Genomic DNA, 24,754 nt, shown 5'->3' on the forward strand with positions numbered 1-24,754 from the left:
GGTTTCTGAGTGGCCAAACTCAGCTCATATTCATTAGAGACCCTCATCCAACAACCAGCAAACACAATACAGACTGCAGAGTACACTTGAGTGGAAGGATCTATATAAACGTATCCCCACTCTAGAAAAATAACAGGAAGTGTTATCTTTCGTGTTGAAAAAATCACACAATTTGACTGGCAGTATCGTCGTATTCCAATTTGATCAAAGATGAAATTGTTTTCTATATTTAAGCACTTACTCATGGCAAAGCCCAGAACATTTAATAGGGTGTTATCTCGATTTTGCTAATAATTGCCCTCAAGTATTATTGCCCATAAGTACATGGGTCCATTTTTAAGGTGCTTCTTTTTTTCCCCCTACAGGAAGAAATGAAAAGATTGCAGAACCCTTTAGAACAAGTTAATGATGGAAAATATTTACTTGAAAAGTAAGTAAAAATATTAAAGGAAATTAAATTATTTGCAAGGTTGAAAAACTTTCATGAAAAAAAGAAACGACCTGGCAAAGCAAACGTGATTTAGTAATTGGACGGTTTGTTATGTTGTCGCTGAGGTCACCACTCAGCTGTGTGTCTCATCTGAGATGCAGTTAGATGGATTTATGACGAGACGAGCTCTGATACACAAGCTGTACTGATTAGCAGAGTAACGTGATGCCTGGAGACATCTCTGGTGTGTGTTTGAGGCTGGAAACCTAACCCTGCTCTGGCTTTGGCTTTTAATCAGGGATGTCCATAGAAGGCAATTATGAATTTGCAAAAAAAAAGCACAAGGGTTACACAAAAATAATAGAATGAACATTCAAAATAGTACTGCAGAATGGAAAAAACTGAGCCAAAAAAAGGTAAGAATGAAAGAGATAAAATTAAACAGAGATAAAAGTAAAGTCTTCCCTTTAGGTTTTTTAAAAATTGTACAATTAGAACATGTGAGAGAGATGTTCTGATTTCAATTTGTGGGTAAAGGTTTAGAGGTTTTATCTGATGTTAACACGAGACCATGATTTTATAAGGCTTCTAAAAATATTACCACAATATTAAACCGATTAATGGTCATGCATTGTCAAGGTGAAGGGAGAAAAAAGGTAACTATCATTTATTGAGTGTTTACAATGTCCTCAGTATGAGTGAAGGCTTACAGGCATTTATTTCCTCATGGAACTCTGACCACAGCCTTCTGATGCAGGCAATGTTATCTCCGTTTTGCAGACAAGGAAAGAGGTTCAGAGAGCTCTCAGCACTGGTGTAAGTAAGCCCAGCTAGGAGCGGTGAGGAAGGATGAGAACCAAACCCAAGTCTGAATGCCCCCCAGAGCCCCTGCTCTCAACCGCTCACCAAGTCCAAATGACAAGCCCATACGGGTGTCACCCTTGGCTCTGGGCACCACATTGTAAAGGCACGTCGACATCCCCAAGAGCACTGGAAGAGGTCGATTAAAATGATGAGAATTCTGAAATCATGTGGAACTACTCCAGAGAGCTGCGGATGCGTAGCTTGGAGAAGAGAAATCTCAGAGAGGACATAATGGCTCTCCTTAAGCATTCGAAGGAATTTTTCCTTTACAAGGAGGGCTAAATTGCTCTCGTTGCCCTAGAAAGCAGAATAAGGGTCAACAAGCAAGCTTGTGGCTCAGAAAAAGAATAACTTTTGTAAAAAGTCAGCCTACCCAATAGAATGGGCTTCCCTGTTAGAGAGTGAGCTGCCAGATACTGCAGGGGCCCAAGAAGAGTGTAACTGACCGCTCCTCTGAGATGCTGTTGCAAACGTTCCTGAAAATGGAAAATCTTGGACTTGATTCCTCTTTCTGCTTTTCCTCAGCTTTGTCAGTGTGAGAACAATTATGTCACCACCCTGAGCCCCGCTTTCCCCATCTTTTAACATGATGATAATAGCCCTGGCTTGACGGTCTCGTTGTGAGCATGAGATACCCGGGACAGGGGTGCCTTCCATGCCAGCTCCTTCCCTTCCCCCGGGGTGGGTGGGTGGACTAGAGAGCCTCTCAGGTTCATTCCACCTTCATGATTCTAAGAATTCTGTATGTCACCCCTTGAAGGACAGCTTCAACCCTTTGATCAAACCAAGTTCCTGGGTTATCTATGGATTTCATTTATCCCCGACATGTGTTTTCTCATTAGTATGTGTAAATAAGAGTAAAATAGTGCAGTCTTTCTGCCCCCCTCACCACCACCATCATATGTAAACAATACGAATTGAAGAGGTTTTGCTGAGCGAGACATTAGATTCCACCCCACCCCCCACCCCAGCCCCACGGAGATTAGCGTTGGAACAACATGAGGTCCATAATCACCGTGGCTGCACTTAGAATCACCCAGGGAGTTTCAGAAAAATGCCCTGGCAGAAGCCCCCTCCCCTCCCCAGAAAAAGTGAATCGGAATCTCTGGGGGTGAGGTCCTAGGATGAGCATTTCTTAAAAGCTTCCTTCATGCGATTCTCACAAAGGGCTGGGGCTGAGGACCAGAGGTCCAGCTGCATTTTAGATTCCTTTTGGTCATTCAATAATCTCGTGCAGCTTAATTCTCCACGGACGTGCTTTCTCTGTGATGTTCAGCCCATTTATCTAGTAACTCTGGTTTTGCTTGTTTTTCATTATTGATTTTAAAGTAAGAAGTGAACTCCAAAAGTTTTTGTCCTGCTAATGGACCACGGCTCGGTATGAAACCTCTCACCAACACCAGCATGTGCCTTTCCCATCTCCCTGCCCTCAGGAAGATACGTGAAAATAATAGCATCTACGCGGGCTACTGCCTCCTCCCCTGCTCTTCCCTTCTCATTATCTAGAGGCCTGTGAAAGCTAAACGCTTCTGGGAATGGCTGGTTTGCTTTGCATGCTTATCTTTCCCAGTCATGATTGAGAAATTCCAGGGCCTGGAATTCAAGGTCCCCTCAAAGCACACAGGCCTGTGGGGGAAGTTCCCCTTTTGTGCTTGTCCGGGACAGAGAGAAAACAAACCACGGCCCCTGCCCCAACCCTATACCCATTTGCCTGGAATTCTGGAGATTTTTCTGGCCTGCTTTAGGGCAGGGCCGTGTCCTTGAAAGCTGTCAAATTTGATTGAAAAATTGGTACACTTTGAGTGAGCAGATTAAGTTTTCATTATAGCTGTAGCTGACTTAGGTGTGATGTAAATCATCGCAGCTACTTGAAATGACCATAAGTTCAGCGAGAGTGGTGTCATAGCACTTGATCGGTTATTCCCCCTTGGAACATTACATTTATTCTGAATGCTCAACAGGGTTTTGTGGTAGGCAGTGCGAAGGGAGGGGAGGCTGCAGCTCCGTTCTGCCAGAGACCATGCCTAGTGCCAAGCGAGCACACTTGTGGGTACACATGTACACACACGCATGCACTTGTGCACGTACACACATATACACATGCATGTGCACACACATGCACGCACACATGCATACACACACTCACTGAAGTCAACAAATGGAAAAGAGCAATTAGTAAGGCCATTAATTAGGAGACGGCTTATGACTTCATTGTATTTCATAATCATTTATTAACTTATGTAAGACCTTACACTGACAGCTATTTTTTTTCATAAACATTGGATCAGGTTAGGTCTTTGGTATGAAATGTGTGATTGCAAGCTGGATATTCTCCTGACATATAATCACAACATGACCCACAGGCAATTATCGATGCAATGTGCTAAATTTATCCAATTTAAGCCTACAGCTATGCGTAGTCCATAGTTTGTTGAGGACGTATAAATTTTAACCCCTAAATAGCAACTTCATTAATATTACAAAAAAAAGTCCTCTTCATGAAACCTCGAGCTGTGTCTCTAGTTGCTGTATATCTGCAACCAGATATACATAACACCTCACCTATATCTCTGTTGCTCAATTTGAGATTTTGTTATTTAGGGGTTTAATTTATAAAACCTCAAGTTGTCCTTGTTATAAGGCCGCTGTCCCTACAAGAACACAGATTCATAAAAATGAGACTTGGCACACCCACCACCCCTTGGTTACATCCCTTTAATAACATCCATCACATTTATAATTACTTAATATTTATCTTCTCTTAGACTGTAAAACCATAAGAACAGGGACCATGTCCAGTGCTTTCACCGTTGTATCTCCTGTGCTTTACATCATTGCTGGCACACGGAATATGTTCAATATACCTAAAAGTGAGTGAATATGGGTGAATTAATAACAGACCCTGAATACCGCCAACAGCACAGAGCAAAGAAGGGCTTTTTCCCTGGCCCCTCAACTTTCCAGGCGGATGATTACAAAGCTAGCTTGGGCTGATAGCACCACCTAGTGGCCATGTGTGAATTTATCTGCTCTACCAAGTTTTCCCCACCACTTGCTTGGTTATTCTAAAGAGGGGGAGATGAGTGCATTATCCTAATAATAACCTCCAGCACAATGTTTTCTCTTATCTTTTCTTTACCACCACCATAATCATGGTTCTCATTATCTGGCCAGTTTGAATACCCTGCTAAGGACGTTCCTTCGCTCTTCTTGCTCACTCCCACTGGAAACCATCCTTCAGTACCCTATTCGTCACATTGTCCTGCTTCAAATGCTTTACGCTTCCCGGTAGCACTGATTTTCTCATTGTAGATCACAAGCCATTGATGGTTTGTTAAATAAATTTGATGGGCAACCACTGGCCTTTTAAAAAGCCTAATATATATATATATATATATATATATATATATATATAAATAAAAAATGTCAGAGAACAGTACAGGTAGTTGGGGAAATAATGTTTCTAGAAAGTTTTGTTTCAGTTTTAAACACACACACCCTTACCACATGCATGTGTACCGGGTTGGGCTGTTAAGTACTTTACTTATGAAAACTGCAGTCAGCAGAGTTAAGTTTAACAAGTCTGATGTTAAAATCCTCCAAGCAGCACTTTGTGGTAGTTAGACTTAAGTTTTGACGGGTTTCTTCTGAGTTTAATGTAATCACTCCACACTGTAGATTTCTCAGCTATACCCCAAGGAAACTAATACTCAATTGATGGAGGCCACTGTGGGAAATAAATAAGCTAATACACGTAAAATGTCTATGACAGTGATTTGTACACATTATGTAGCCAATGACTCTTACTTTTCAGCCTATCCACTTTTGTCAAATAGCTCTCTTTATGATCTAGAAATAGCCTGAAGCTTTCACCTCTGCTCCTTTGTCATCTTCCTTTTATGCATAATTTTTCACATCTCAATTTACCTAATTCCTGTCCCTTCTTCAAAACCCAGCCCAAGTGCCACCTTTTCCATGAGGCCCTTCTTGACCATTGTAGCACCCAGTGGGTGTCTTACAGGCTCGTTAGGCGCAATGATTGTGCATCTGTAGTGCTCTGCTTTCTCCAGGGCAGAAATTCATCTTTGTTCACAGTGGGGGGAGTTTTGGGAAAGCTCACAAGGCAATAGGAATAAAGACTCAGTGGCAGTGGCATTGCTTGGGATGAATGAGACCCTCTCTAAAACTTACTCATGGACCTTGCCGTGGGATTTACAATGCTCTCCTTATGTTTTCACCCCCTGGTGAAAGGGGGTGAAAACCCCCTTTCCATTACTGGAAATGGTCCAGTAATCTGCTTTCCTCTTTCACTTAAGAGATATTATTTTCATGCCTTAGGTATGAGGCAGATGTTGAACTGACTGGTAGAAATAAAAAGAACAGAAAATATTAGAGAGAAAACAATATTTTATTTCTATTATATGATTATTTATCTATTATCCATTAATAGGAACTTTTAGTACTCTGTTAATAAATTAAAATTAAAAATTGAATATATACTTGCTCTTTGAAATAAATATAAATTGGCAGTATCACTGCTACACATATTGACTTTCTGGATTACGCCACATTGAGACATTATTTCTGTTTGCAGCCACCAGTTGGCCATGGATGTGGAGAACAACATTGAAAAATACCACCTCAATCTCCAGCCTTTGGAATCAAAGGTGAAAATGTAAGTTGCTTTAAAGTTTGCATTAAAGCACTAGCTTTAAAGTTCTTGTTTTATTAACTTCGGAACTACTCTGGAGTTTTGTGACAGAAGCATTGCACATTTATTTACTTCCCATTCGTGTGCTATACATTATTTTCTCTCTGGTCTAAGCAGCAACAAAGCTGTTTGGGGCACACAGCCCCATCTACTGGATAGCACAGGGAATTACTTGATTGCCATCAGTTCATTTCCAGGTTTTCCCCTTTCAGTATGAATACCATTCTTCAGCTTTCGCTAGCATTTCCCACTGTCTTTCATCTTAGTGACTTGGTTAATTCCATCTTGGAACAATGTGGTTATTTCTCCTCAGGCCATGTCTTTATCTCTCTCTCTCACACACACACACACACACTTTCAACTCTCTTCCTTCTTCCTACTTCCACTCTCATCTAAATATTTTGGAAGAGTACGTTTTGTCTTTCTCACTTTCTAGCCTTTTATTTTTTATTCTCTCTTCCTAAGGCCAAATATGAGTCCCCTTTCCTCATTATATATGACTATTGCATTTAAATTGTGCTTAAAACACCTCAATATTAACAAAAAAGGAACTAATACGATACAAAGTCAGACAGGCAAATTCTAAAACATATCTTAAGGTGAAAACCTTTTAAAACCATTTTTAGGTAGAGAAGGGACCTATCATAATCCCCTTAGAAGCCATTTTAAACTAGGCATGCCCGCTCCGTGACCCTTTCCCATTCTGACTTGCCTTCGGGTGCATATCAGAATTGCCACGGAGGGTTTATAAAATACACACACATACCCACACTCAGCTTAATGCTCTGAGAACATGCATCAAAGAAACGAAGTATGCCTGAGCTCGGCCAGGATCACTGATCATTTGCAAAAAAGCCCAGAGGAATCTTTAGGTAAGAAGCCGCCCTGAAGAAGGGAACCTTGGGGTGTACAACTTTGAAACCTAATAAGCCATTGCTGGATCTCAGAACTGAGAAAGAAGCGAGGCAGGTAGATACTGTCCTGCTGGATGAAAAAAATATTAATCCACACCACTATAAATCTACGTCAATCTTGGTTATCAGTAAAAAGCTTGCCTCTGAGCAAGCAGACAGGGCTGCCTCTCAAGGTAGAGTTCACACATGGCCTCTGAACAAGCGGGTTCCCCCAGGAAGCTCTGTGTTACGCTCACTAAATGAATAATGAATCATGTACTAAATCACTTTATGTAAGCAGTGTGTCAGCCTCACTACACAAGACATGAGTTTCCACACTGTGGGTTGCTTTATCCTTAGGAATTTCTCTCTTATGATAATGTTCTCTTAAATGAAAAAGTGCTGGAAAGGAAAGTTGGCTGTGTCAAACTAGAGTGTTTAATTTATTGGGTTTTTTAAAAGGTTTTATTTATTTTTTAGAGAGAGGGGAAGGGAAGGAGAAAGAGAGGGAGAGAAACATCAGTGTGTGGTTGCCCCTCACATGCCCCCACCTGGGGACCTGGCTCGCAACCCAGGCATGTGCCCTGACTGGGAATTGAACTGACAACCCTTTGCTTCACAGGCCCCAGCTCAATCCACTGAGCTATACCAGCCAGGGCTAGAGTATTTAATTTGAATGCTGAGTGAAGTTAGGAAGTGCCCCTGTTGTTTCTTAGTGTTCATCATCTCTAATATGTAGAGGCAGAGGGGCGGGTGCCAGGAGGAATAGGCAAAGAAAAAATACCCCTGAGCCTGGGATTCTAGCCAGCTCAGAAAGGCTGGGACTTGGTGTGTAGCTGGTTTGATGGAGGAGTCTCAGCTCAGTTTGGTGCAAACTGAGTGGTTTTATCTCTTCTAATAACTCTGGACCCCAATTCCACTCACTGGTGGGGAATGAGGGGGAGAAAACTTAATCTGCCCAATAATGGAATTTTTGAGTCCCATTAGAGAATTTAGTCCAGTTCAGTGACTCTTGTCTAATCTGGTTATTAAATTCTTAACTGTTATGACAGGTTAAACACCTCCCTCCACACCCCTCAGACCTGCACAGCCTGCCCCCACCTCCACCCCCACCCCCCGGGTCTCCCGTCCACCCTCCTTTCTCCTCCACTGCTGTCTTCCTGTCGCCGTTCTCACCTCTCATTTGCTTTCCCCTTCATCTGAGGGAAATCATTTTCAGACCTTAGGTATGAATGTTGAGCCGAGTGGTAGAAATAAAAAGAACAGGAAAGGTAAAAGGCAAAACAACATTTTACTTGTATGGTATTTCTATGCTCAACACCACGACTGCCCCAGTTTTCTCACTGATGGTGCACACTCAAGCTTCCAGACAGTTGCTTCCTCTGGAATCACCCTAAGGAGCTATTTTATTGCTTGTAGGAAGGGCCACTGGGTCTCCCCTGAGCACCCCACCTGTGGTATAGGCTGTGCCCCTTGCTCTGCTGGGGCTGTTCCCCCCAGGTCGACCTTGGCATCTTCCACAGGGAGAACCTTGACATTCCTCCTACCTATTCCCACTTCCCAAGAGGCGTTCTTCAGACCCGCAGAGCACTGAGTGTGAAAGGTGGGGACTTGTCCCAGGCTCCTGGGTCACTGTCAGACATCACAGGCTTTTTCTTAGGGTCTTCTGATTTCTGTTGATGGGTGGGAACCAGCTGAACTTTTGCCTTTTCCCAGCGGGTTGAGAGAGGTGAGGTTACTACACCACCACGTCTGCTTTCCCAGAAAATCTCATCTCCCAGCCCTGATGAGGAAGAGCAAGTAGTAGGTTCCAATGAAGATTTTCTGGACAGCCCAACCCCTGCAAGTCCTGAGATGGGATGTACCTTGGTAGGTCAATCTTTGTACAGAAAAGATAAAACAAGATGCCCTGGCTGGTGTGGCTCAGTGGACTGCACGCCGGCCTGTGAACTGAGAAGTCTCGGATTCGATTCCCAGTCGGGCCGCATGCCTGGGTTGTGAGCCAGGTCCCTGGCTGGGGGTGCGTGAGAGGCTACTGATCAGTGTTTCTCCCACACATTGATGTTTCTCTCCCTCTCTTTCTCCTTCCCTTCCCTACTCTCTAAAAATACATAAATAAAATTTTTTAAAAATATATAAAGCAAGATGAAGATTGTTCTCAGGCATCAGCCACTTTTACTCTCTATATACCTGCACAGGTGGGAGCCCCGAGTGGGTTTGGGTGAGTCAGGAAAGGCTCTCAGTTGTTTCCTCGCACTCAGGACAGCACAAAAAGCAAATAACTTGATTAAGAAAGACTACACCTGTGGTAGTGCAACACACCATTGGAAGGAAGCAGAGGGCTGCGGGGAAAGAACGTGTGTGGTGGTTGGGGGGGGTTGGAATTTATATGAAATGTCAGGAAGGGTGCATTGCCTGGTTCATGAACATTCAGAGGCAATTTTGAGTTTCAGACTTGGAGGATCAAACTGCATCAAAAGGGCAGAAGCAATCAGAACTGCACAGCTATTAATAAAAAGTCATTTGGGGGAGGCAAAAGGCAGGTTCTCTGAAGATCAAGCAAAGGCAAGCCTCTCAAGTCAGGAAATTTACTTAAAGCAAAAGTAATACGGAGAGCGGCACAATGAAGGCTTTCAGCACAACTCTAAGACTGAAGATGAATTGATTCTGAGAGTCAGGGCTGGAGCAGGGTCTGGGAACAACACACGCATCCAAGGCGCGCAGGGTTCAGCGCAGCGGCCTGACCTCCAGGAAGGAGACAGACGCACTAGACCCCCTCCAACCGCTGCCCTTCATGTCAGGGTCACATCTTGAACATTGTAATAAGATCTAAAACGCACCTTCTGGGTACAAACCCTCATTTAAAAGTTGTTCATTGACTATGTGCAATCCTTCTCCTTGTGTTTTAATGAGGTATTATTTTGTGATGGAACAGTATAGAGATCTATTGAATCCAATTACCTTTTAAAAGTCTGCTCATTACTGTGGTACGTTTACACGATGGAATACCACACAGCAGTAAAAAGAAAGAAGGAATTCTTAACTTTTGCAACAGCATGGATGGAACTGGAGACTATTATGCTAAGTGAAATAAGCCAGAGGGTGAAAGACAAATACCACATTATCTCACCTATAACTGGAACCCAATGAACAAAATAAACTAGTGAGCAAAACAGGGTCAGAGGCACAGAAACAAGGAACAGACTGACATCTGCATGCGGGGAGGGGGTGGGGGGAGGACTGGTCGGAAGAAGGGGAAGGGAATAGACAAAGGACGTACGTGCATCACCTGAACAATGCTGTGGGGACTGGCTGTGGGAAGGCGGGCAAAGGGAGAAAAATTGGGGCAACCGTATAAGCATAAACAATAAAAAAATAAATAAAAGTCTGCTTATTAAATCGTTCAGTTCCTCTCACTTTTTAATTAATGTTTGATGTAGTGATGGAACATTTAGACTCTAAAAAGGAGACACATACACACACACACAAGGAAGAAGACAATTCTCCCCAAAATGTCAAAGATAATTCTCAATAATTTGTTTAAAAGTAATGCCTATCAACTTTAGTCAAAAATTTAATTTAAAAAAGAGAGGTTGAGAACACACACTTTGGAGCTAGAGCAAACTTAGTTCAAGTCCCCTCTCTGCTCCTCACCAAGGGCGGGACCTGGGGAGCACTGCCTCCCTCCCTGGGCCTCTTCTGTGAAATGAGGCCGCCAACCATGTCTTAAAGGGTTGCCGTGACCTTTCAGTGAGAGACTCCAAGAAAAGCATTTAGCCTAGTGCATCTTTTCCATGCACCTGTACCTTTTCCAAACACATTTTAACATCAATTTGGGCTAATAAAATAATGCCAGTAAAGATCCTCAGGAATCCAGCATATCCTATCAATGTACACAATTTGTTCATGGTACTTAAAAATATTTGAAAGCGTTTGGTATTCGTAATTGTAATGATTTATCCAGGAGCTCTCTTTGTCAGGTCTGGGGCTGAGTGATTTGGAGACCGTATCCTTGACTCCTTGCAAGAACTACAAAGAAGTTACTGTGATTCTATTTGTGGATAAGCAAAACGTAGTCCAGTAAGTTCAGGATTTTGCCCAAGGCCACAGCTGATGAGGCACAAACGTGAGCAAGAACCTACATCACTCTGAACACACTCAGTTTCCGAGGGCAAAGTCATGAACCCACCTCCACCAGTGGACACAACAGAATCTGCAGCTGCACAGGGAGCTGTTTTCTTTCGAAACAAAACCCTAAAAACCTGCAGAGCAACCCCTCCACGTTGACCAAACAAAATGGAAACCACGTGGGAGCAGGTAGGAGAGGCCATAAACCCCACCGCAGTGCAATGCTTCACAATTGGGAGGAAACTCAAAACCCAGAGCATTGCCCTGAGAAGCAAAAGGCTCATACCCCACATTGGGCACCCCAACTTTTAAGTCAAGCACCAGAAAGACAAACCCCCAAACATCTGGCTTTGAAAACCTACTGGGCTCATTCCCAGGAGACCCTCCGGGCTGTGGCGAACTGAGAACAGCTCTGAAAGGGGCTCATGCACCATCCCCCCCTCCTGGCCCAGGGCAGAGGCAGCCTTTGAAAAGCACCAAGACTTCAGGTGAAAGAGATTCGTGTGCTGATTTTAAAGCATTGGTTTGGGGGACAAGGGCCTGCTGGGTTGCTCTCCAGGGATGGAATGGTTAATATCTCCCAGAGCAATTATTCTCTTTCAGAGACGCAGTAGCCTCTGTGCCCCTGCACCTTATTTCTGAAGAGCCTTCTCAGTCTTCATAAAGAAAAGAGTGTCGTAGAGCCTAGACTCGAGTTGCCTAAATTCCCATTCGTGAGGGAGTTGAAGAGAGGGGTGTTTGACAGTCAGTGTGGTCATAAGTATTTCTGTAGGTTTCTTTACCTGCAGGAAGATCCAGAAGGGAGTAAGTCTATGATGCTCAGTAAGTAGCAATAATCAAAGTAAGGAGCTGAAGTCGGGAATTACAAGCTAAGCAGAAACTGGAGCGCAGAGGAGGCAGACCAGAGACATGGGAATGGCATGGAAAGCCAGCCGATGGCGTGTCATGGCCCTTCGCTGGCCTTTGGGCAGGTCGTGTCAGGATCCAGGGTTGGGGCAGACGCCAGACAATGAAAACATGATGTATCTGTTAGGGTTACTCTTAGCTGCCTACAGAGGCTGAAACAAATACGGGCTCTGCTGACCCGTATGTCTGTACGTGGCAGCCACACCCACCATCTTACTCTCTGCTCCATTTCTGTCTGGCCGAACCATGAGGGGGGAGCTTGGTGCAGTGGGGAGACGGGGGATCCGGTCCAAGTGTTGGATCTGTCAGTTAGTTCCCATCTTCTTCATTGAACCTTGGCCGAGCCTCTTGGTTGCAAGTAACAGAAACTCAATTCAGACTAATGGGTATAAAAAGAGATGATATAGGAACACCGAACAGAAACACCCAGGGCCTAAGGTGCTCCAAGCAGAGCTCAACCCAGCAGGTCAAACACAGTGATCCGAGTCTTCTGTCGCGCTTCTTCTGTCAGCTCTGCTCTCCACATCATTGGCTCACTCACACAAGGGCTCTCCCAATGCTGTGGCCATGGCAGCTCCAGGCTTACACCCCACAGCTGGAAATCTCCAGGTGAAAAGGGGGCCTGTTATCCCAGCACTCTTGCAAGGGCCTGACCCGAGCCATGTCACTGCCCCCTGGTTTGTCAGCCCGGACACACAGGCCGTTCTCTGCCATGGAGGGTTAGGATCTGTTCCACTCAGAGCTCATGGATTGAGGGTTAGTGGGTCCCCATGGAAAACGGGTGCTGGAACAAAAAGAAATAATGCTGGGCAGGCAAAACCTGCCGCTGTGGTAAAACAGCGCCTTCACAGCTCCCCTGTGGTGAGGGTCCAGGGGGAGAACACACACAGAAGAGCCACTAATGCCATTAGCTATCGTCTCCTGAGACATTCAGACTTGTGACCTTTTTGATGGTGTCCTCTTTTCCCATCCTCAAATTCAGCCCACTTAGATCATAAACATATTTCGAAATTTTAAAAATTAGTGACATTTAAGAACTAGCAACTTTTGCATAAGGAGCCAGATTTCTGACTGTGCTTGAAGAGGCGGAAGGCCTGGCAGCAATCCGCTGCACTGTTACTGGGCTCTTCCTCGCGAGGCGCAGGGGCTGCCCAGCGTGCCCTCAGCCTGGCCTAGGGGGACATCTGGGATCCTCTTTCTGTCTTCAGTTTTGTCACATTCTCCTGTACATTAAAAAGAAAATATCCATCCACTTGGAAAAAAGGAATATTGAATTCTTAATCTCTACCTTAAGGAACACTGATACATCACTTTCCAAATTCCATAGAAGTCAGAGAGGGAAGGGGATGCTTAAGTGCGCATTCCCCTTTGCAGACCTCGGTTTTGACAGGCATTGTGTGGTTCCTCAAAGGTGTCACACCGCCCTCTGCTGTTCAACAAGCTAAAATGTCGTGTCTCGAGTGGATATTTTCTTACTATTTTTTTTCTGAATAGTCAAGGAGAGGGAGAAAGGGAGGCAGGGAAAGAATGTGGGGGAGGGCAGGAGAGAGGGAGAGATTTCTAAAATCACTTTAATCATGGATACAGAGAACAGACTGACAGCTGTCAGAGGGGAGGGGGCTGGCGGCTGGGTGAGAAGGGTGAAGGGATTAAGCAAAATAGAAAAAGACTCATGGCCACAGACAACAGTATGGTTATTGCCAGAGGGAAGAGGAGGGGGAGAGAGGTGGAAGGAGGAAAAGGGGGTGTAATACTGATGGAGGGAGACTTGACTTGGGGTGGTAAACACAATACAAATATAGATGTCAAATTGTATACTTGAAACCTATATAATTTTATTAACCAATGTCATCTCAATAAATTTAATAAAAAATAAAAAATAATAATCACTTTGAAGATGTCACAGATTTTTAAGCCCTTGACGGGCAGTTTTACAGACGTTAGGTGTCCTCAAGTGGCAGAACTTGTCAGCCCGGCCCTGGGTGACACTCAGCACTTCAAGTGCTCCAGAGAATGTGGAAACCACTAACACTTCCAAAATTTCAACACTCCTTAATAAAATGCGTCCCAGAAGAAGCAAGAGTCAGGCATATAATCTTACAGGATCTTCGTAGAGCCTGTTTAAAATCTTTACACCAAAGAAAAATAAATAAAGATGCATTTAAAGCAAGCATTGCGTAATAAAACAGTGGCCACATACAATGCAAAGCAGGGTCAGATTCTGCTTTGGTGGGACCTGAAGTACACATATACTTTGGAGGGCCCTTAAAAAAGCCCTAAACCATATCTACTTTTGCAGCTTTATACAAGCCCTGAAGTGCCCCTTACGGAGCCTGGCAGAAGCTTCTGGCCTCTGAGTAAGGGCCGCTGCCCTTTCTTAGCTTACATTTCATAGTTTCAAAGAAATTGGCCTCTGATCCCAAGGTGTAGTTTCACTGCAGCTTCCGACTTTTCCTTGAGCATTGTAATTCACAGAGCCTTAATAAATTAGGAAATATGAAAAAAAACCTCAATGATGCAGTAGCATTTTCTATGTACTTTGTATCCTCTGACTGTTGAAAATTGATGATCCTCGAACTATTCTAGCCGATGAAAATCAATCAGTTTGTTTATACAAAAACAACCTTAATGACTTTAGTTGTATGCAGAATTATAGACGATCAGATGCTTTCAGGAACCTAGAGGAGATAATGAAAGAAAGAATTAGTGCAACTGCTTCAAAAGGCTGAATCCTGACAATCGGTCTTCGTGTTCGGCCAGCTCCCAGGAGAGGACAGATAGTGTTCACTGATCACCTGTGAAAACCTAGATGTTAATCTCAAAGCTTACAAGTCAGTCCAAGTGGAAAAAAAATCACTTAGCTTTCACAAAGAAGAGGTTTCTATTCCCCAAAGCAGAAGATGACATTTTTTTGGATATTAATCATAGCAAATAAAAAGGCCTCCTTAGTGAAATCTCAAGCAGCCACCTAATCACGTTACTTTAATTTTCTGAGTAGTACATAACACTCTCAGATATTTTTTCTCTGCCATTCCTTTGTGTATTTATTGAACATTACCTGTTTCCTTTCCCAGTATGTAAAATCAATGACTGCAAGGCTCTTGCCTATATTGTCCCAGAGTAGAGCTGCTGTGTTTGGCCATGCAGACCACACTGTATAACATCACAGGATGCCCTTCACCTTGAGTCTGTGTGAAGGTCACCCCTAGCGCCTCATTGCAGTCTGCCCAGAACCTAGGGCTGACCCGGACACACAGCCTTCAGCAATGCTGTATTGAGTGAATGAGTAAGTGATATGTCAGCCTATTTATTATTCTCATTTGAAATAGAGGATGAGAAATTGAAGGATTTTGTGTTCCATAAATCAAAGGACATTAACATGTGCAAAGTGGTTTCCCTTTGACTGATGACTTTTTCTGACTAAGCTGACACTTGTAGACTGATTTAGCTTAGTCAAGTCTGTGAAAGTCAGACCAGTGGAACAGAGACAGTCCAGGTCTTCCGATTTCCCGTGACACGTTCTACGTGTGACAGTTTCCCTGTCTCCAAAGCCAATTCCTTCAGATGCCTTGTGCTTTTCTGAGTCTGTGGGCTGTGACAGGGGAGTGACTGTGTGTGTGCTGTTTTTGTTTTTTTTTGTTTTTTTTTGTTTGTTTTTTTTTTAGCATTCAGCGAGCCTGGCGCGAGTACCTGCAGCGGCAGGACCCCCTGGAGAAGAGGTGTGCATCCCCGCCCTCCGTGTCCTCGGACAAGCTGAGCAGCTCCGTCAGCATGAACACCTTCTCGGACAGCAGCACCCCGGTGAGTGCCATTGTCTTTCTCCTGGTCTGACTGGCCGAGCACCTGATCACTGGGGCTTCGGCTGCATGGGAGCAGTCTCTGGAGGTGGCAGGTGGCTTGTGGTTGGAGGATCCACATGGCTGATTTGCTGCGTGTGAACCCAAGGTGAGGGTGTGTTATCTCCAAGCGAGGACATGATTCATAAACACAAAGTGAACTTTATCAAGTCTGAGGGAATTGATGTGTTTGCCATCAACTTAAACTACTCGTTTGTGTATTACTGAGAATATCTTTTTCCTTTTAGTCTGTGCCTCTGGTAGCATTTTGTGGTGCTAATGTAATAGACGAGCTTGGTTATAAAGATTATAAAGGGAACTTTTACAGTACTGAAAAGGATTACAAACTCAGGGGTTGCAACTTGAATGCCTACAGGTGTAGGTTGCCCACGTGACTGACGTGGGCCGAGCTGTGACTGGCAAACAGAGGACCTAAAACGACGGTCCCACAGACCTCCTGGACGTGTGTCGCCATGTGGGGATGCAGGACACATGCTGTCAGGGGTCACTTTCTTTCTGCAGGAGATGCCAGAAATCTAGATTTTTACATGGTAGCTACCAGCAAGAAAATTTAAAACTAGACCGTGTTTGCAGACCACACCTGCTCCAGTGGCCACCAGTATAAGAACCCCGGGTACGGAGTTAAGGGGTAAAGGGATCTGCTGAAAGTCTTTATTTAAAAAAATGTGGTAGGAAATAAATGATCATGAGATTGCGTTGCAGAGTTCTGTGGATTTAGCCATTGTGACCATTTGCGATAGTCACTGGAGCACTGTTGGGAGGAGAAGTGATACAACTGTATGAGGATATTATTTTTAAAAAACACCTTCCTTGACTACTTTGTAATTCTGTTTATTCATTTGTAAAAAGGCTTCCCAACAGCCAAAATAATGTATTCACATTGGGAGCAAGCAAAGGTTACTTTGAAATGTTTTTAGATGATTGCATTTCATATTCTTTAATAAACAAGTTTATCTAGTTGTGGATTCTAGAGAGAGAGAGCAGTAAGTTGAGTTTATAGCTGTGCAAATAACAGTGGCAGAAGATCTATTTCTAGCTGGCAGCAGAAATTGAATACTTAGTGAATCAGCACCTTTAAGAAAATATTTAGGGGAAATGGCCTTAGCTGGCCTTACTGTGTCACCAGGGGGCGCCCGTGAACCACACTGGGAAATGGTTGAGTTTAGTAAAGTTTGTATTTAACTCATGATTTGTGAGTGGAAAATAATGTGAAAATTGAGTGTTTTGGATAGCTTGCCTGTGAATATCAATGTAAGGTGAAAGTTAAAAGACTTTGAAGAGTCCGTTTGAACGGTGAAAACAGTATCAGAAGTCACTCTGCCTGTGAGTTAAAGGTTTGGATTTATTGCCTTTGCACTCCCACCTTGGCTAAGCCTGTCATAAAGAGATGTGCTTCCTCGAATAACCTGTGATTCCTTTTGGAAGTTCAGTCCCAGTCAAGTGCTCTCAGTGAGGCATCTCCCGGTGGGGCGGGGTTCTCTGGGCCCCTGACTCTCATTAGATCCCTTGCAGGTTACGGAATCTCAGGCTCTCTTTTTCTGGGTTTGATCTTTGTTGGTGGTGCCTAGACCATTGTTTGTCTCTTCGGATCCATCAGTTGCCCTTGTCTCAGGTCCCTGCCTCTCCTCTACTAACACAGCCTTAACTGGAGGCCAGTCTGCCCTTGCTTAACCCTGGGGCCTTGCCAGCTGCTCCTCCCATGCCTACCCCTGCATAACTGCAATTATTGCCCAGCCTAGCTGTCCGCCCCAAGCACATGCTACCTAATGTGGGAACGGGCAACCTGGTCGGGGTGACTCCCTGGGCTGTGCGGAGAACGATGCTTTTGCATGCTTCTGCTCTGATTGTTTTGGCTCCGCATGATGGTTAATATCGTCTTTAGAATATTGCTGCTTTACAATATACATCAACAGTGATGTTTCAGTATGAGCTCTCCAATTCATCATCTTGATAAGAGCTGCCAGGTACTTTGCTAACAATGCTTGCTGTGGATTATTTCATTTAATCCTCCCAATGACCCTACGAAGGAGGCACCATGATTGTCCCCATTTAGGAAGATGAGACTTAAAGACGACCGACTTGCTGGGGGCTGTACGCTTGCCTGTGGCCTGCAGGCTGCCCGTTCCTGCCACGCTGTGCCACTCGGTCAAGCAGGGGAAGCGACAATCAGTTAATGTATTTCTGAGATTATTTTACAATTTAAGAAGTATAAACAGTGAATTAAATAATTTTAAAAAGAATCCTCACTTGATTGTATAAATTGCCTAATTCAATGCTCTTTGATTAAAACCTCAAACCTCAGCTGCTCAATGCCAAATTAAAGAGCAACAGGAGGGAAGATAATATTAAGTTATGTTAGCAATTTGCATATTAAGTACCCTTATACCATAATGTATCATGTAGTAACAGAAAAAATTTGCTTTAGAAATAGCAATTGTGAATAGCAACTGTTACTGGGAAATATAGCTTGTGAGTAGTAAAGTGAGGAAAAAAGAGCAACTTTTTTTAACCATAAAAATATTAGTTTTGCACCCAGGACAAATGGAAGATGTTTTGTGTGTTTACAATGAATCGATTTCATATGACCAAATGCTTATTCTTTTAGTTTCCAGCTCTCAGAAATCTGTAGTTTGTCTCATAGGATATCATAGAAAGAAGCTATAAAATGGCATGTTCTCATTTGTATTGGTAACCTTGTCCCAAATCATTAGCCTACTCCTACAGATAAATTCCAAAACATCTTTGAATGGTTCAGAGACATTATCAGTCCCATTCGGCTTGGAGTAGTCCCGCCTACCCAGGCCTGTCCCCCTGGTCCCGTAGGCTCCTCTCTCTTGTGTCCTGGCCTGCAGGGAGCAGCACGGCTCCTAGAATAAGGCCCTCGGCTCCCTGCCTTAAAGGAGCAGCTCGGCCACTACTTTTGTGAGTCTAAGTCATAACACCTGGGAGGTCACTCTTCATCTGCAGACTGGAACTAACACCCACCCCAGAGGTGGGCTGGTGTCGCTGTGAACATTAAGTGGCACTATGCACATGAAACATGGCAGAGCCTGTGACTCTGAAGTCTCTCCATAAATGTTAGACCATCTGAATCTGCTCTGGAAAACACTCTGTGTGATCAGAATGCCGAGGAAAAGCTGTGGAGAACAGAGATGGAATTTCTAACTTGATTCTCACTGGGTGGGGGGGAAGCATGGTGCCTGTTTCTGATTCACCAGATAAATCCATGAGATCTAACTGTGTCCTAGAATATACATGTTCATATAATGTGTATTCAGAAGGTATATGTGTATTATGAGATTAGAGCTGTACAATACAAAAGTAATAAATTAAGCATTTATTTTAGTGTTGCTCCCCTTGAAGACCAATTTTCAATATCCAAAGGTAAAACCAGGTACAAGTCATTTTGCTTTAAATGAACGGGTCTCTTCTGAGAGGCCACACCCACATGCAAAGTGAAGGCAAGCCTGGCCCAGGCTCCTGCCTGCAACCCTGGGGAAAAAGACAGGGAGGACCTCCAGCACTTTGGGGAGAACAGGGTCACTTGGCCTCCCCTCTCAGGCAAGTCAGTGTGGAAAGTACCATTCCAGTAGCTGCATAACCCCAGCCTCTAGGCCTTGCTGTACGTACTCTTGGTCAAGAAAAATCACAGTCCTGAGCAGGTTCAAGGGCAATGGCTTGGCCAGCTGAAGACCCCATTACCTTGGTTGTCCTGGAGAGAAGGCTGTGGAGCCCTCCTGTCTATGTGCTGCTTGGGTGGTCCTGGCTTTTAGCGAAAGTAGCTGGACAGTTAGAAGGGGCATGTGAGTGACCCGCCAAACCTTCCCAAGTGTCCAGGTACGGCCAGGAGCCCGCACTGCCCTTGTGCGCCCAACTTGGCCTGCAACCTACGTTCAAACTGCTTCTTTACCTCCCTCCTTGTTTTATTTCCTTTTTTGAGATTTACAACCTCCAGGCTTTAAACACATAAGGAGAAATCTAGTGACTAAAGGGAGAAAGTATTACAAAGTTGCACTTGTCTTTTGGGGGGAACTCAGGTCCGATAAGAAGTTCCTGGGACCTTTTTCAATCCAGTCTTGAGAGCTCTAAAATTACAGAGAATGGAAGCCCTGTGCTACTTAATAATTTAATAACCCAAATTTTCCAGGTCAGAGACAAGTTATAGTATTATGTCCAGCTGTTGTCATAAATTTAGGTCCCATGAGTTCCAGCATTTCAGCACCCCAACACTAAGACACCCAAATAGCACAAATTCTTCATTAGTCTGTTTGTCTTAAATTTTGGTTCAGAGAGTGTACTATGGAATCACATGTGAAAGGAGAAGACTTCTTGGTATTTACACAGCAGTAGATACATTTCTCTTTTCTTCAAACCTGGGTCTTATGGAACAAATGTTTTCTTTTCAAAAGTTTTAGTAATAATATTGCATAACACGTAATCATATGTGACAGTTTGAATGAATATTGTTAGTATAAAAATACTATTTTTATATCACAAACACTCTTCTTTTTATGTCCTTGAATATGGTTGATAATGTACATTCCTTTTCCTAAATCATCCTTTTAACTTAATGACTGGAGGACATTTTTCTTGATAGGTTTAAACGGGCATGTTCTTTTTGGTTAGGGACTGCTAATATTGAACATTTTTGGGGTTCAGAATGATATACAAAACCGACAATTTGCAGTTAGGTAACTGACTTATTCATCCATAGTAATATAGTAAATTCTCCCTAGCATCTCAAAGTTATTGACCAGTGAGTATAGGTACAAAAACCTAAGCATTAAGGGCCTCGTTATGCTAGAGAGTTAAGAAAGAGCTCGTTCTCTTTGCAGTTTCCCTCAAGTCTAGTCTCAGTGTTTGTCCTCACGTGAGTCCTGTCTTTGTTCTGCAGCTTAGGTGAACCTGGAGTTCAGACCCAGAGTGCACCCGCTGTTACGAATCCCATTTTCATTATTGCAAATCAACATTAGTTGAGTATGAAAGATGCTTTAGTATCCAAGGAGAAACTGGATATGGTAGAACTGGAAAGCTCATTGGCCTAAGGTTCTTTCGGATTTTCTTTAAAAAGACAAAACATATTTGGGTCTGTGGGAGTGGGTAGTTATTCACATCCCTGAATTGGGCCTTTATCATTTGTTCACTCATTTCAGCAAATATCTGAGCACCTACTGTTTGCCAGGCAGTTACTAAGCATTGGAAATGCAATGAGCATCCAAAAACATACAACCTCGACTCTTGCAGAATTTACATAATTCCCCAGCCATGGTTGGAAATTCTCATAACAAATGTACTGATAACTTATATAGGAGATACTCAATAACATTTCACTGATTAATTGTATAGTAGGTTTAGATATTAACAAAAGTTTGACTGCTGAAACATCTTCTAGAATAGAATTTCCTATAGTGTGGTAGCTGGAATAGCAGTCTCACAGGATATCGATAGATGGTAGTTGGGGAAAGGGTGAAATAAACCAATTGATTTACTTCAGGAATTCTTACGGCCTTCTAGTCTAATCCACATTTTCAGTCTGCAGGGATGGTATTACTGTTTTGTGTTTTCCAAACATCTTTGACCATAAAACCCAGTAAGAGGCACATTGCTCTGAACTATTGATCAATGGAACACTTTCAGAAACACTAGTCTAGAGTTAAAAGTTGCTGAAGAAAATTCCAAAAGTTAGAGTTTTTTTCTAAGTGACTCAATAATAAATATGAGTTGAACAATGCATTTTGAAAACTTTCAACACAACTTTTACCTTTGACATCTCCTTTGTAGGCCTGTATCATAGGGCTGTATTATGCAAATGCTAACTTGATTAAGTTCTATCACATATAAAACTTGCTACATTAATTTGCTAATAAGTAAACAAAGACCAAATCTAGTCAATAGTATAACAGTATTAGAGGATGGGGTTTTAGTGAACAATAAATAATTCCTTTTAGCTTCTTAATTTTTGAACTTATTTTGAAAGGCAAGAGATTTAAGCAAAGGGATATGAAAATCTCAGCTTTGTTTTTTGTCAAAGCTGGATTTGAGGTAATAACTGATTTGTGGAACTGCTGGGCTTCCTGCTACTGAACTTTGGATTAAGGGAAACCTACCAATCACAGAACACACCTGAAAACTGCCAACCTCACCCACGGATCTTGTGCAGGGAGGTGGATTCCATAGAAAAATGGAGGGAGAACAACCTAGTTAGTTCCTTTGCCTAAGCCTCCAATCAGTTAACTCCTCCCGCCTTTACGGAGAGGATTATAGGGTGGAAATTGGAAACAGGTAGCGTTTCAGAAAGCGCTTCCTCACAGAAACCTGAGGAGATGGAAAGGCAGGAGTCCCCACCACTGGCTGCTTCACTAGCAACGATTGGCCTATTGTCATGACAAACATCACAAATATTTTTTACTTATTTTTATTTTTGTATGATTGCATACATTGTGATATATTAATTATTACAGTGTTCTCCAAACAAGAATTACTTTTGGAGCTTAAAAAATGCTGATTTCAGAACCACAGCAGATTAATTTTGTCAGAGTTATCATATTTTAAAAAATGATAAACTCCAACGATATGGAGCCTCAGGTTCCACATTTTTTAAAATATGCCAGGTAACCATCTTATTGTTAAAGTATAGAAAACACTGAGTTGTAGAAGCTGCAAAAACTCAATTTTATTTAGGAAACTTACATGACCAGAACATCCAGGAATCAATATTTTTTCCAGTTTTCATTCTGATATTTTAACATTACATACATATACCTTTAGGAGGTGCTGAAGCAAAGTTTTCCTGATCTAATACCAAAACAATCACTATTGTAATAATAGAATTTGCCCAGAGGCACTGTTCATGTGAAATTTTGTTTTCTCTTCCTCAGATTTATGATTCTTTATCAAAAACATGACAGAATGCTATGCTTTTCAGGGAAGGTTCCTGTTGTTTGATCTATTCCGGTTTTTATAAAAAGGGGATGCATGCAATAAACACTGATTAGATGAAAGGTATTCTTCACTTTGACTATCAGGATTATTAAGTTGGCATGAAAGGGGATCAGATGATGTAACTACTAGCTGGCAGGAATGTCATCTATGACCGAAAGTCCTAAACTACAATGTGTGATACATCGTTGAGAAAGATAAAAGAAAACATCACACAGAATGGAAATGGGCATATCTCATTATTACACATCCTTTGAAATAATACCTATGTATGCTATTACCTTACATGTGCAGATTGTTTATAATACAGTTAAAATTTTAATTGTTACTTTATTGAGATCTGGAAAACACCTAAAAATGATGAGTTAAAGAAAAGTGTCCTGCCAACATTTGAAAACATAGTCAAATCTTTTGAGATAGTAAGATTTTTTGGTCTATAAAACATTTTTTTGAATTTCATTAAATGAAATGTTGTTAGGAGTTGAAGACAGTTGCCTTCCTTTTTATTTTGCAGCCTTTATGGATTGATGTTTAAAAGAGTAAGTTTTTTTTAACTTGCTAAAAGTCTTGACAGATGTTTCAGAAGCGGATTCTGGGTCTCTACAGCTCCTCCAGCTCCCATTACAGCTCCGGGAGGGGAAATCCCTTCCTCGCCGCGTGCACCAGGAGTTAGTTAATCACAGTCCTGCATTTCCTAAAGCAGCACCAGGAGCTGATCTTAAGTTAAGCAGAGACCCTGCTGCATACATGAGCAATAAAGTGATTTTCTCTTCATGGCACTGTATTGATAGGGTTAAGTATATTGATAGAAGACCATGCTATTTAATACAAGTGGGTTCTCAAGAAAATCATTATGCCAAACACTCACTGGAAAGACTTCATCTACATACAGCGGCAACTGTGACCTGCTTTAGAGATGACATCATTGGGTGTCATGTGGCTCTTTATATGTTGCAGCCTCAGAAAGAGATAATCTGTGGAAGCCACTAGAGCCCTGTTTCTGCTGCGATGGTCTTCAGCAGACAGAAGCTGGGCTAGAGTGCGGCATATCTGTTTACACAGTGTGAGCAGTGGCTCGTGGAATTCTGAGCTTTGTTTCATTTCATTACGTTTTTTACCAAAAAGTGGATGTAATGATAAGATGAAGTGAATTGGCTGCTTTACTAATGGGAGCTTGTTTTCTGCATTAAGATCAAGAACTTTTCTGGAATCCTCTCTTCTCTGAGTAGCCATGCATTCTGTGTGTGTGTTTTCAATTTGAAGAACACTGACAAAAATCAGCAAACTTCAGCTCCCCAGGAGCTCTCTCTCTCTTTTGTCAATATTTGAAGATTTCTGCTCCAAAATCTTTTTCGAGCTGCCTGAGCATCGTGGTTGATAACTGAAGGTCAAAGCATCTCATTTGTAGTATGTGTCGCCAAAATTTTTCAGATAACTTTACTTGCTAACACAGGCGGCCCTTTATGGATTTCTTTCGAAGCTGGTTCGAATAAACGCCTCTTTCCTCTCAAATGGGCAAGGGTAACTCTTCAGCACCATGGAGAGGTCTGGACAGTGTGTGAAGACGTGGGACTGTGACCGTGGCAAGCAGTCTGACAGTGTAAGTTTTACAAACACCTGTCATCTACTTTAGGTATATCATATTCTTACACATGGAGGGAGGAAAATCCACAGTCTAACCAAGCCAGGCTAAATTTAAGCCATATACAGCGATGGCCTTTGTTATATTTTTAATTCAGGATTAACCATTTAAAATATAATATTAGAAACTATTAATATATTAACTTGAAAATTACTTTTTCATTGTATATGTTGGTATGTGAATGTTCGGTGCTTTGAATTTTGAGAATCTGAGTTTTTGTATTTAGTTCACTGTAAAATAATTGCCTTGCAGTTGGATAAAACAATTGCTTTGGAAATAGCATTTTTGTATATGCATTAAATAGTTTGAAATATAGAGGTTGGTGCCCTTTGTAAACAGAAGGCTCTCTTTTTGAAATTAGTTTCTGATTTGTGCTCATTTGGA

The 24,754-nt window shown here is 42.5% G+C and overlaps 1 protein-coding gene across 1 annotated transcript in view; it reads left to right on the forward strand.

The window, feature by feature from the left end:
• Window positions 1–370: 370 nt before the first annotated feature.
• LOC114490625 (schwannomin-interacting protein 1) overlaps window positions 371–24,754 on the forward strand; it is a 500,197-nt gene continuing 475,813 nt past the window's right edge. Inside the window, exons 1-3 of the mRNA XM_028504697.2 lie at window positions 371–430; window positions 5,889–5,969; window positions 15,598–15,733. Of these exons, the coding sequence (XP_028360498.1) occupies window positions 372–430; window positions 5,889–5,969; window positions 15,598–15,733 (276 nt within the window). The 5' untranslated portion in view covers window position 371. The remainder of the gene's footprint in view (window positions 431–5,888; window positions 5,970–15,597; window positions 15,734–24,754) is intronic.

Source organism: Phyllostomus discolor, chromosome 2, assembly GCF_004126475.2.
Source record: "Phyllostomus discolor isolate MPI-MPIP mPhyDis1 chromosome 2, mPhyDis1.pri.v3, whole genome shotgun sequence".
NCBI lineage: Eukaryota > Metazoa > Chordata > Mammalia > Chiroptera > Phyllostomidae > Phyllostomus > Phyllostomus discolor.